The sequence below is a fragment of the Stegastes partitus genome, unplaced genomic scaffold (genome assembly GCF_000690725.1).
Source record: "Stegastes partitus isolate 25-593 unplaced genomic scaffold, Stegastes_partitus-1.0.2 Scaffold123, whole genome shotgun sequence".
NCBI lineage: Eukaryota > Metazoa > Chordata > Actinopteri > Pomacentridae > Stegastes > Stegastes partitus.
Window position 1 is genome coordinate 40,760 of NW_007577854.1, and position 12,345 is coordinate 53,104.

The following is a 12,345-nucleotide window of genomic DNA, read 5'->3' on the forward strand; positions in this document are numbered from 1 at the left end:
CACATCTGCATCTCATTTATATTCAGCTGAAAAGTGCTTACCTGAAACACTGTCATCAGAGTGGAGACATCCTGATTGAAAGCCATCATCACTGACCTGCACCATTTCAAACACTCAAAGTATGATAACAGGATAAGCTTTCATTTCTCTCTCTCTCTCTCTCTCTCTCTCTCTCTCTCTCTCTCTCGCTCTCTGTCTCTCCCTGTTTCAGGTTACTGAATGCTAATAAGATAGCATGTCTGCGTGTAGACGCATTTCAGGACCTTCACAACCTCAATCTGCTATCACTGTATGACAACAAGCTCCAGACCATCGCCAAGGGGACTTTCTCTTCACTAAGAGCCATACAAACGCTGTACGTACACACACTCTCACAGCTCAGTGAGCATGCACACCATCACAGTGGTAGAGGTAAATAAAGAGGTGGGAGACTTTCAGCTGGCAAGCATCCCAACTGACCAAGATTTACATAGAAATTATTATTTTTTTAGGAATAGCATTGTAGAAAAACAACAGCAGATACTGCTTGCAAATCAGAGGGGTGAACTATGACGTAAGTTTGACACAGCCTGACTTTCTTTGTGTAAGTCAGCTTGATGAAACCTAAAGCCCCAGTCAGAGATAACAGGTACCAGAAGGTGGTGATCAACTTTTTGTGTCAACTCAGGCTTTCTGCTTCAGAATCCGTTCACATGGTAGAAAAATATGACGGTAAAAAATATTTTTATTTTATTGATCAGTGCTGTCGCTTATTTTCAACTGACAGCTGCACGTTAAAGTTAAACTTTAAACTTCAAACTTCATATATTTAAACATGATATTGTATTGAAGTGCATGTAGGTCTGACACTGTCCCATAATGCAGGATATTACTTTAATTTTTGGCCACATTAAAGTGAAATTAATGTTATTGATTGAATTTTCTGTAATAAATACCAGTAGAATAACCAATTTTCTAATATGTGTTCTATCAGCTGTAGTACCAGCAGTGTAAATAGACATTACAGCAAATCAGAGGCAAACATAAGAACATATTTATGGGATTTCTGCATCGCCAACTAAATACATGTCGGGTTCCCATGGCAACGCAGTGTATACTGTTGCTGACAGCTTCATTCAGTGATGTTAGTAACACACAAGTTAACATGTTTGCAGATAAAACACATTTCCTCAGCTGAGAATCTGTATCACTCATAAATAATAGTCAGGAAACAGTTTGATTAAAGGGAGACGCTTCTTCCAGTCAATTTAAATTTGAAACTCTGAACATAACCTGCTCCAGACCAGGTTAGCTCCACAGCATCAGTTGCCATGGAGATCTAGCCAGGTAAAAAGAGAGCCACCTTCGTGACACTGAAAACTCTGACTTTAAGCTCAACATACCTGATAACCCACTAATCTCACTGTGAGTACAGCCCTCTGATGATGTTTGTGTGTTTTGGATGTTTGTTGTTTTCACTCGTGAAAAAAGATACTTGTTTCCACAATAAAAATTAGTTTTTTGGTTTTCCACCATTTTGCATTTTGATGTTTCAGATTACACACTCTTTCATAAGATTTATTTACCGATCAGCCACATTTCCACCACAGACAGGTGAAGTGATTGACGCTGATAATCTATTTTGCTGGGAAACCTCATGCATTCATGTAGATATTACTTTTAACACATACCATCCACCTAAGCACTGTTACAGAACAAGCAAAGTGGTAATGATATTCCCCAAAGGCAGCAGCCTGCCCCAGTCTGCCAATGTACTCAATACTCCTACAAAAGCAGCTCAGGAACATCTCAAGGAACATGACAAGGACATGATACCGTTGACTCAGCCTCCTAACTCCCCAGATCCCAATCTGATGGAGCATTTGAGTGGTGTGCTGTTACAAGCCTGATCCTCAGAGCCCTCACCCCACAACCTACAGATCAAAGGTTTACTGCCTGCGTCACGGTGCCAGACTCCCTCAGAACTCCCATGTCCATTCCCCAGTGGATCAGAGCTGTTTTGTGTCCACGCCTCGACTACACTACAAGGACAATAGTGCACAGTCTAGGCAGTCGTGTTTATGTACAGCATACGATATACAACCTATTGTGCACGTATGCAACAGAGTCTTCCAAGTGGACTCGTATGGACTAGAAAAGCAGTATTTCATCAATAAACTGTGTGCAAGTCCTCCCTTGTATAATCAAAGCTTTAATTTGATCTCCTAAGCAGACACTTATTGCTGTTTCTCTTCACTGTTTAGTGGATACAACAGGAGGGTAAATTATGACACCCTGAAAACTCACAAACTACCTCCTGTTATTTATAGCACACTACCGGCTGGCTTATATCAGTGCTGAATTATTCAAGGGACTATTTGCCATGAATGATGTTTTCCTTTTTACCATTACTTCATGTAACAGAAAGCAGTTTGATGTTCAGAACATGGCTTTCTTTTCCTTTCCTGATCAAAACATGCAAAATCCACATTATTTGACTGGTTAGGTGCAATCAAATCAGCATTGGAATATGCCCCAACATGTTTCATATCCACCAAAGCTGTTTTTTTTGTTTGTTTTTTTTTATTTAGCTCACCTCAGAGTGTATTATCATATTTACAAGCTGTACTGTGCAGTGGCACTTTGCAGTAATCTTGTTATTTTTCAATCACAAGTAGTGTGAAAATGTACTGGAAGCAAATAAATTGCACATCATCTCCTTCATAACTTCTCACTCATCACTGTGGACATGTCAGCTACCACAGTTTCCAACTATTATTTGACTTTGTGCCAAGCGGGGCTTTGTTTTTGTTTGTGTGTCTATGGGGACATGCAAAAGAAGAATCTGGGACTCTAAACAGTACATCCCAGTCTCATCAGATGTACAAAGTCTGGATGTTGAATGTGCAACAGTTTCTCAAGAGTGTCTTGTTTGCAGAAATGCAGATATGGTATAGCCATGCATTTTGTTCGATGTGTCTGATTTAGAACAGTCCCTATATATTCTGAACTGCATATGCCCATAAAGACCCATAAAGAAAGAACATTTCAGCGTTTTACTTTTTAAGTGCTCATTAGTGGTACTCATTGTTTTCCATTTTACATTCCTTCTTCGTTTAGAGGTGCAGATGCACAGAGTAAAAATGACACTTGAACCTCCCAGCATTCTGTAAAACATATTGTTGTCATAGTTACCTGCAGCTTAACATGCCTGGGAAACTAATTTGTAAAAGTATTTAAACTGCTCCATAAATGTCAGTGACATTAACTTTACTTAACATTGCTTTAAGTATTGATAACATGAAGAAAACAGTACATATAGTAGATTTGGCCTTCATCAGTAGTGTTGAATGTGTTCTTTAAATCATTTTTGACACAAATAAATGTTGTGTTTGTAGGCGATATACTTTTAAGAATAAAATATCCTCCCAGTCGGACACAAACAGTGACAAAAACATATATTTTTTTTAATTGTTTGTAGCATCATTATATTACAGACTTTGATAGAACAACAGTTCCAAAATCAGGTGACACGATTTTATCCCACACCTGCCATGAGCAAGTATGCTCGTTTATTTTCATTGGACAGCTTCAGACAAACATGTTTACAGCCGCATATTGTTCTAACAGCTTGTCTGTCTGTGTTCTGTGTGTCCGTGCCTGTGTGAATCAGTCACTTAGCCCAAAACCCGTTTATCTGTGACTGCCATCTGAAGTGGCTGGCTGACTACCTGCAGGACAATCCCATCGAGACGAGCGGCGCCCGCTGCACCAGCCCTCGGCGGCTCGCCAACAAACGAATCGGACAGATCAAGAGCAAGAAGTTCCGCTGCTCAGGTACATGCGCGCACGCAGCCTGTTGTGTATATGCACACAGTAGCTCACATAAATATAGCCAATCTACATACATAGTAGATCAACATTGATCCATCCCCTGGGAATAATTAGTTTTATTCCTGATCTCACACACACAGATTCCCAAACATAATATTCAAGACAAACTGTCCTCTCTTCTCACTCTGTGTCCTCCTGCTGGGATTTTCCCTCAGCCTCTCTCTACTAACCTCAACTCCCTTTTTTTGGTATTCTGTGGGATCCACCACATCATTGCCACACACACACACACACACACACACACACACACACACACACACAAACCAACTTTCTTCGAGTCTAGCCTTTTTCTTCTTTTGTTGTTTTTCACTTGGCTCTCTCTGTCTCTCCATTAGCAAGAGAACAGTATTTCATCCCAGGTATTGTGCATTGAGCATGTGTGTGTGTGTGAGCGTGTATATAAGACACTGTTTGTTGCACTGATGGCGAACGCTGCACACTCACACACCCCTGACACTTGGAGTGACTTGCCTTGACTGACACCTTTTGTATGCCAAAAGATTCATCTTTTAATGGTCTAACGTACATCGTAATGCCTCACGTCTAACCAGGCACCAGATAATCACGCTCCCGTCCTTGCACCAGGATTTCGCCGGTAACCTTGACGATGGAGAGAGAAAAACAATTGGATTAATAAGTTCAGGTCGCCGTCAGCCGGGCACCGCGTGTGCAAGACTCTGTGTAAATGAAAGTATATTGGCACAGCGATCACAGAGACTACATTTAATACTGGTCCTCCTCGCTTCTTAGCACATCTAATGATAGCTAATGCATGAGCGTGTGTCCGTGAGCATCTGTGTCTGTTTCTTTCACTGCAGAACATCAAAAGGTCACACAGTTACCATGCTCAGAGGGGTGCTGGGAAATATGTAAATCAGACATGCATATGAGATCAGTAGCAGGGCTAAAGGCGGTCATTACCACAGCAGCTCACAGAGGAGGCATGGTTGTGTGTGTGTGTGTGTGTGTGTGTGTGTGTGTGTGTGTGTGCGTGTGTGCGTGTGCGTGTGTGTGTGTGTGTGTGTGTGTGTGTGTGTTCACTGCAGTCATTAACTCTGAAGCTCACCGGGGGGACAGAGGTTTCAAAGCCCAGATACCACATACGGGGCAAAGCTGAATAATTTAAGAACATTTGCGGTTGAAAAGTTGAATAAACATGTTTTATTCTGCGGTTTTGCCCCTCAGATCAATACATATTAAATCCTCCAGTTTAATTTGCATTATGTCCATTTATTTCATGGTGCATTATTTTGGATTCTATCTCATATTTCTGTTAGAACCAAATCTACCAGTTTAATGGTTTTTAGTCTTGTGATGATTGAACTTGCTGAAGTGATTGATGTCAAAAAAAAAAAAAAAAAAAAAAAAAAAAAAAACAAAAGCACAAAGTAAAGTAATTGCTCTTGTGAGTGTTTGGCTCTGCTGGTTACAGACAAAGCTCTTTTAACTAGTTATGTGTGTTTTCTGTCTCGTAATCTCCCCAAAAACACGCTTGAATCCAGCCGTGCTTCGAGCAGAACTAGGCAAGGCCGTGTGTTGGACGAGAGCGCTTGTCCTGTGTCATGTAATGCCAGCATGACTCTCACTATTCACGAGTCATTACCCCTTTAAATGAATCACTGCCTGGGGACCGAAACACGAATTGCAGCACAAATTGCAGCTTTTTTTCTCCACCGTTTTTCATCAGCTTTCTTCTTCTTTCCTGTTCAAATAAACGAGTGAAATCCCTTCTTCTTTCCTCCTACTGCCTTTCTAACACACTCAGGAGTACACCATGTCGGCTGTAAGTAACACACACACACACATACGCGCAAGCAAACACACACCTTTTTTTTTCTCGTTGAACTCCGAATCCCTCACCTCTCGTCCCTGAGCTGGCCTCTTACCTGTGACCTCTACCACAGTGACCGTTGACCCCTGTGTGACTCCTCCTGTCTGGTTGTTTAACCACCAACAAAAATAGAACAACACACATAAAAGTTACACTTCAGGACACGCTGACGGTTCATACATGTGTCTCTTTTTTCTGTGTTGTACGATGGGGTCTGTGTGTGTGAGTGTGACACCCAGAAGTCAGAGCTTCTCTTGCATTCAGTGCTGCTGTAACTCTCCTCCCACTCCTCTGTAACAGCTGCTCTGCTCCTGCTCTGTTGTCTGTGAATTTAGACGTCTGTAGATGTTTCCTTCTCTTCCTGCCTTTTCTACCCGTTTTCTATCACTTTGCTGTACTTTCTACCTCGACTCGTCTCCTACTCGTCTTCTCCTCCTTCTTATTATTGCTCTCTAGATTTTGCCTGACACCTCCTTACTTCTTCTGCTCATTGTTCCTAATCTTTATTCTTCTTTATCTGTTCATTTCATTATTTTCCTCTCCCCCTCTCTCTTTTCCTCCAATTATTTTCCCCTTTCCTTCCTCTACTTTCTCTCCTTCTTATCCTTGCCTCTCCTCTCTTATTGTCGCCTCTGTTCTCCTACCTACCTCCCTTATGTGTCTCCTCTCCATCTTATCCTCTTTTCTCGTCCTTTCCTACCTGTTCCATGCCACTTGTCTTTTCCTTCTCAATTCTTCCTCTCCTTTTTTTTAAAGGTGGAAGCATTGCATATTAAAAACTAAAAAAAAAATAAATAAATCCTTTCCTTCTCCTCCTCCTCTCCCTCTGTCTTTCCCACCCCTGTGTTCCAGCGGAGGAGCAGTCAGTCAGCAGGTTGTTCCTTTGTGCTTGATCTAACCATGTGGCTGCCAGGTTCCAAAAGTGGAACATGGTTCTGTCAAGCACCATGGAACGGCCCTGCAAAACCCTACAGCATGGCCGAGACGCAAGAGACAGCAAACTCCTGTCACTTCCCCACAAACTCTGAATGTGTTTGTGTGTGTGTGTGTGTGTTTGTGCCTGTACAGTATGATCGATGACCGCCTGGGTGTGCGTAAGCATTTTTCTGCTGTGATCTCATTTCTGATGCCGTTTTGTTTGTGCTGTGGTTTCTAACACTAACAGTTGCTTTGTAGTCTGACAGGACAGAAAAACTCCAGAGTGTTCTCATGTGGGTGCACGTGTGCGTGTGTTTATCTCGATCTACACCGTTTGCGTGTCTTTGTTGGACTCGGCTCCCGTGAGGCTGTGATACACATGCAGCATTTTGAAGTAATGCTCGTGGGGAATGTTGCATTAGATCATAATCAGTCATATTTGGCTCATTTCAATAACTCCCAGCACAAACAAAAGGAGCACAGTCCCTCTGCAACATCATAAAATCCTTCCATTGTGTCACAGCCTTCACTTCGGCCTTCTGCGGTCTTTTTGTCGGAACTGATGCCAGTAAACGCTGGGGTTCGACTCTCGCGCAGTGAGGACGTTCAGTGACGCTGTGGTTGTGATTGTGACCAGGTACGGAGGATTACCGCAGTAAACTTGGAGGTGACTGCTTCGCCGACTTGGCCTGTCCCGAGAAGTGTCGCTGTGAGGGCACCACAGTCGACTGCTCCAACCAGAAACTCACCAAAATACCAGATCACATTCCTCAATACACGGCCGAACTGTGAGTCATGCTTTGTTTGTGTGCTACAAAGTGTATCTGTGTGTGGTATAGAAGAAACCTCATATCACCTTTGATCTCCTTTCTGTCTCTTTTTCCTTCAGTTGTCCTCTCTCTTTGTATCTGACCACCTCGTCTTTGCTCTGTTCTCAGGCGTCTGAACAACAATGAATTCACTGTGCTCGAGGCGACGGGGATCTTCAAAAAGTTGCCTCAGCTGAGGAAGATGTGAGTCAGACTTCTAACGAGAACAATGTGCTTGTTTGAAAGTCATACTCAAGTCATACACAAAGAAAGCTACAAATGTAAACATGCTGATATAGAAATTAAACTGTCCTTTTCTCTCTGCACACATTCCCCCTTCCTCCTCACTACAACCTTCTTATCTCTTGTTTCATTCTTGCTGCCTTCTTACCTTTCTTCCTCCTGCCTCAAACTCCCTGCAGTAACCTGAGCAATAACCGTATCACTGACATAGAGGAGGGGACATTTGAAGGAGCCTCAGGGGTCAATGAGTTGATTCTGACCTCCAACAGACTGGAGAACGTACACCACCGCATGCTGAAGGGACTGAGTGGCCTCCGCACACTGTGGGTACACACACACATGCACACATGCACAGACTCGAATGCATATGCATTAAGTATGCTCGCAATATTCAAATTTGCTCCCACATACTGTGACACTGTCCGCTAAAAAATTATACAAGCATGCATAATTCATGGGCTGATAAAATATATCTATTTGTATATTTTTTTTTCCTGTAAAATACACGTTACACTTGCTCACGTGTGTGTGTGTGTCTGTGTGTGTGTCTGTGTGAGCAGTATGCTGAGGAGTAACCGTATCAGCTGCGTGAGTAACAGCAGCTTCGTGGGGTTGAGCTCAGTGCGTCTCCTGTCGCTCTACGACAACCAGATCACCTCGATGAACCCCGGAGCCTTCGATACGCTGCACTCTCTGTCCACGCTGTGAGTGTAAACAGTATGACGCACTCATGCATACATGCAACATATAAACGTGTCATTAAAAAAAAGCCACTGAGCGCTTTAACCTCTTTTCTTTGCTCCACAGAAACCTTCTGGCCAATCCCTTTAACTGTAACTGCCACCTGGCCTGGCTCGGCGATTGGCTGAGAAGGAAACGCATCGTCACCGGTAACCCTCGCTGCCAGAGTCCCTACTTCCTGAAGGAGATCCCCATCCAGGACGTAGCGGTCCAGGACTTCGCCTGTGAAGATGGTGAGATGGAGTAAATAATATTAGCTCCACGTGATGCTCTCTTGAACGTCTGCTGCAGATATTTTCAAACGTGTTCCTCATTTCTTCTTCCCCTCGCCTGTACTTTTGTTTCCATGCATCCATTGCAATATGCATCCAGGTAATGATGAGAACAGCTGCTCTCCGGTGCTGAGGTGTCCAGCAGAGTGTTCCTGCCTGGACACTGTGGTGCGCTGCAGCAACAAGGGTCTCACTGCTCTGCCCAAAGGCCTTCCCAAAGAAACCACTGAACTGTGAGTTTAGGACCAACACACCATTTGGTATAAAGATTAGGAAAGTCTCATTTAACCTGACTACCCTTTATGTTCCTCAGACAAGACCTTATTTAAACCTGTATCTCTAAAACATCGAATTTTCTGGGCTTTTTTTGCTCATGTCACTAACTTTTGCTAACTTTCAGACTCATTTTTCACCTGCTCTGCACCTCTATTGTGCAATATAATAAAGTTATATTTGCCATAAAATGTAAGATTTTTTTTCTTTGAATTTCTTAGATTACTTTTTAACAAATTAGCAAAACCTGGAATCAGAAGGTTTAACATTTTTCCAGGTGTCCACAGATATTACCAATACTGGAAAAAATGATGAATCTACATACTATAAATATTTGACTCCTTACCTTTTTAATTTGTTTCCATACTTGTCTTCTGTCTGCTCTGTGTAAACACAGCCTGCAGTTTATTCCACCCCAACCAAAAAAGGCCCCGAATTTTTGTCATGAAACTGGTGGTTGCAGCTGAGTTACTAATGGCTTCCCATATGTGGAGCATAAATTTTAGTTTTTTTTTGAAGAATTTAATGAAAAATCATGATTTTATGGATGATTTTTTTTCAAGATTTTTAACGAAACAAAACAAGACATGACAGATGAGTAATCCAATGACAATCAGAGCGTTGATCATCTTTCTTTTTTGACAGTTTCAGGGTCCCATAAGTAGTGTATTTTGCCTCTGTTTTTTTCTTTTTAGAGAAAAGGTGCCTTTAAAACCCACTGTTGGTTTTGAGGTTCAGAGGATATAGAAGTCAATGATCTCACCTCATAGACATAATGTTGAACAGAGCCATATAGTTGTCTTTGGACAGTGATGGTTTGCATTTATGTAGGTAATACATTTGTGGCTGAAAAGCAGTCTACATGACCATTTTTAAAAATGCTTCTGCATCTTGGAGAAGTTCTACTATGGCTTTAGGTCCCCAGTCTCTTCATGTAATTCCATGACAGACTTGATGATGTCAGTGGGAACTAAGCTATCTCCTTCAGGACTCCTTGTTCCTTTTGAAACGTTTGTTCTTTATCAATCTGGCCTTGTTTTTGGGTCGATGAGATCAGCAACATCATCAGATGCCTTAAAAAAGAAGTTCTGTGGTTTTGCTACAGCCATGTAGAGCTACACTGAGCAGGGGAACGGAGCCTACTGTTAGTGAGACTGGTCCACCTGCTGGTCCTGGGCAGAGTAAAGCCACAGTAGAGGTCGGAGTCACAGTGGATTAAAAGGACAAACGCTTCAGTAGAACTTAGACAGAGCTAAAAAAAAAACAAAAAAAAAAAAAACAAGACCCTACTTCACACTGAGCTGCTTCCTTTGCATGCTATTATTTGACTTTAGAAAAACTTATTACATTGTTCACTTGAATCAATGTTTTAACCGGAGCTCTATGTGATCAGAAAACAGGTGAAAACAAAAAACCCATTTGAGACCCAACACCCAACAGAGACATGCAGAGACATAGGTTTACAAACTGTAGGCTCACACAGGAATATTTAAGAGAAGAACCACATATCCACAAATACACACACACACACACACACACACACAAAATCCTACGCAATAAATCCCCGGTGATTTATAGCCGTAAATTAAACATCAGGCCACAGACTTTGCAGTATTTTTTATCATTTCACAGTTTTTCCACTGGGGAACATGGTTCTTCCAGTATTAACAAAGACTTAATTAATACGACGAATTAACAGTACATTGTCACAAAGTGAAGGAGATCGGATCTCACTCGTGCGTGTGCGTGCGTGTGCGTGCGTGTGCGTGCGCACGCGTGCGTGTGTGTGTGTGTGTGTGGGTGTGTGAGACGCCTGTGGGGATATTAAACTCCAGTGTTTATTATGGCTGTAGCAGTAATGACTGCTCACACTGCTGAATACGAGGAATTTCCCACATGGCTAAAACTTCATTTTCTCCCTTCTCACTTTCTCCCCCTCTGTTTCCCAACTCTCCTTTACATCTTCCATGATTTTCCCATGTTTTCCCTTTCTCTTTTGTTTCCAATCCACCTCTCTCCCTCTCTGTCTGTCTGTCTGTCTCACAGGTATTTGGACGGTAATCACTTCACTCAGGTTCCTGTGGAGCTCTCCAATTACAAACACTTAACACTCATGTAAGTCTCACTCACATGAGCTCAACAGACCGATACTGCACACCAAGACGTTAAGGCTTTGTACGGTCAATCACACGCTACATATAATTATATGTGACTTGGCCTGTGTTTCCTGCTCTCTGCATTTAAAGACCAGAACTAACAGACTGATATTCTTGTCAGAGTTTCTTGGCGTGACAGTCTGAGTACAGTACAGAGGAGTGTTAATGTTCTGCATACAGTCTGCGTGTGTAGATTTGTTTCACGCATGTGTTGACAGTGCTGCCTGTGTGTGTGTTTTATGTATCTGTTGTTGTTTCCTTTTCAGTGATTTGAGTAACAACCAGATCAGCACGTTGTCCAACCACAGCCTCAGTAACATGTCCGAGCTGCTTACCCTGTGAGTCTGGCTTTACATCAGTCCCTTTGCAGTGCGTGCGTGCGTGCGTGAGTGTGTGTGTGACTGACTGTATTTGTGTATTTGTAACTGCGTGTGTGTTCAGGGGGAAGATGCCCTTGAAAGAATAAAAGCAAAAATCCAGGAAAGGAGCTTCTTTTGTTGAGGTGTCACACATAAATAGTGTCCCGCCCGGGCCGTTGGTGCCTCGTGGGAATCATTGAGTACAGTGTTCCCAAAAAAAAAAAAAAAGATTTTGTTGTTTGTTTTTGTTGCAACTGAGGAAGCTGAAAATGTTGTCACCATGCACAACCAACAGTACAAGAAAATGTTGACCTCATGCAACTACTACAAAAAATACATTTTTATTAGTATATGGGGACATAAAAAAAAATTTAAAAAACAGCCAAGGAGGGGGCAATACAGTACATGTTTTTTTGCATCCACAAGTTGTGTTTTCATTTAAATTTGACTTAAATGTAAACGATGTCCCAACATTCAGCACAAATGCTTTGTCTTAAAAAAAACTGAAGCAGCCCAGAAAAATAACAGCATGCACAAAAAAATCAGATAAACAGGGAAAACATGCTGGGTTTTTTTGAGCTTGTAAGTCACGTACGTGGGTGTGTTAAACTGTGTGTCTGTGTTTGCTGTTTTGCCGGCTTATCTCAGTCAGATGTCATAAACAGGACTGTGCTCTGAAATGTCTCACTGCATTTGAAGTTGTCTTAAAAGAAAAAAAAAAATTCTGCATTTGTCTCCATGCCAACATGTTAATTCTGTATGTAAAGAATCCTGAGCTACAATCGCCTCCGATGCATACCGGTCAGGGCCTTCGATGGACTCAAATCTCTTCGTCTGCTGTGAGTATCATACCGACACGTCCTCACGCTA

At 42.1% G+C, this 12,345-nt stretch overlaps 1 protein-coding gene across 1 annotated transcript in view; it reads left to right on the top strand.

Annotated features, from left to right (window-relative positions):
- slit2 (slit homolog 2 (Drosophila)) overlaps positions 1–12,345 on the top strand; it is a 44,141-nt gene that overhangs the window by 12,939 nt on the left and 18,857 nt on the right. The window contains exons 9-19 of the mRNA XM_008278394.1: positions 212–355; positions 3,653–3,816; positions 7,260–7,410; positions 7,561–7,635; positions 7,854–7,997; positions 8,235–8,378; positions 8,482–8,648; positions 8,788–8,920; positions 11,007–11,075; positions 11,383–11,454; positions 12,243–12,314. Of these exons, the coding sequence (XP_008276616.1) occupies positions 212–355; positions 3,653–3,816; positions 7,260–7,410; positions 7,561–7,635; positions 7,854–7,997; positions 8,235–8,378; positions 8,482–8,648; positions 8,788–8,920; positions 11,007–11,075; positions 11,383–11,454; positions 12,243–12,314 (1,335 nt within the window). The remainder of the gene's footprint in view (positions 1–211; positions 356–3,652; positions 3,817–7,259; positions 7,411–7,560; positions 7,636–7,853; positions 7,998–8,234; positions 8,379–8,481; positions 8,649–8,787; positions 8,921–11,006; positions 11,076–11,382; positions 11,455–12,242; positions 12,315–12,345) is intronic.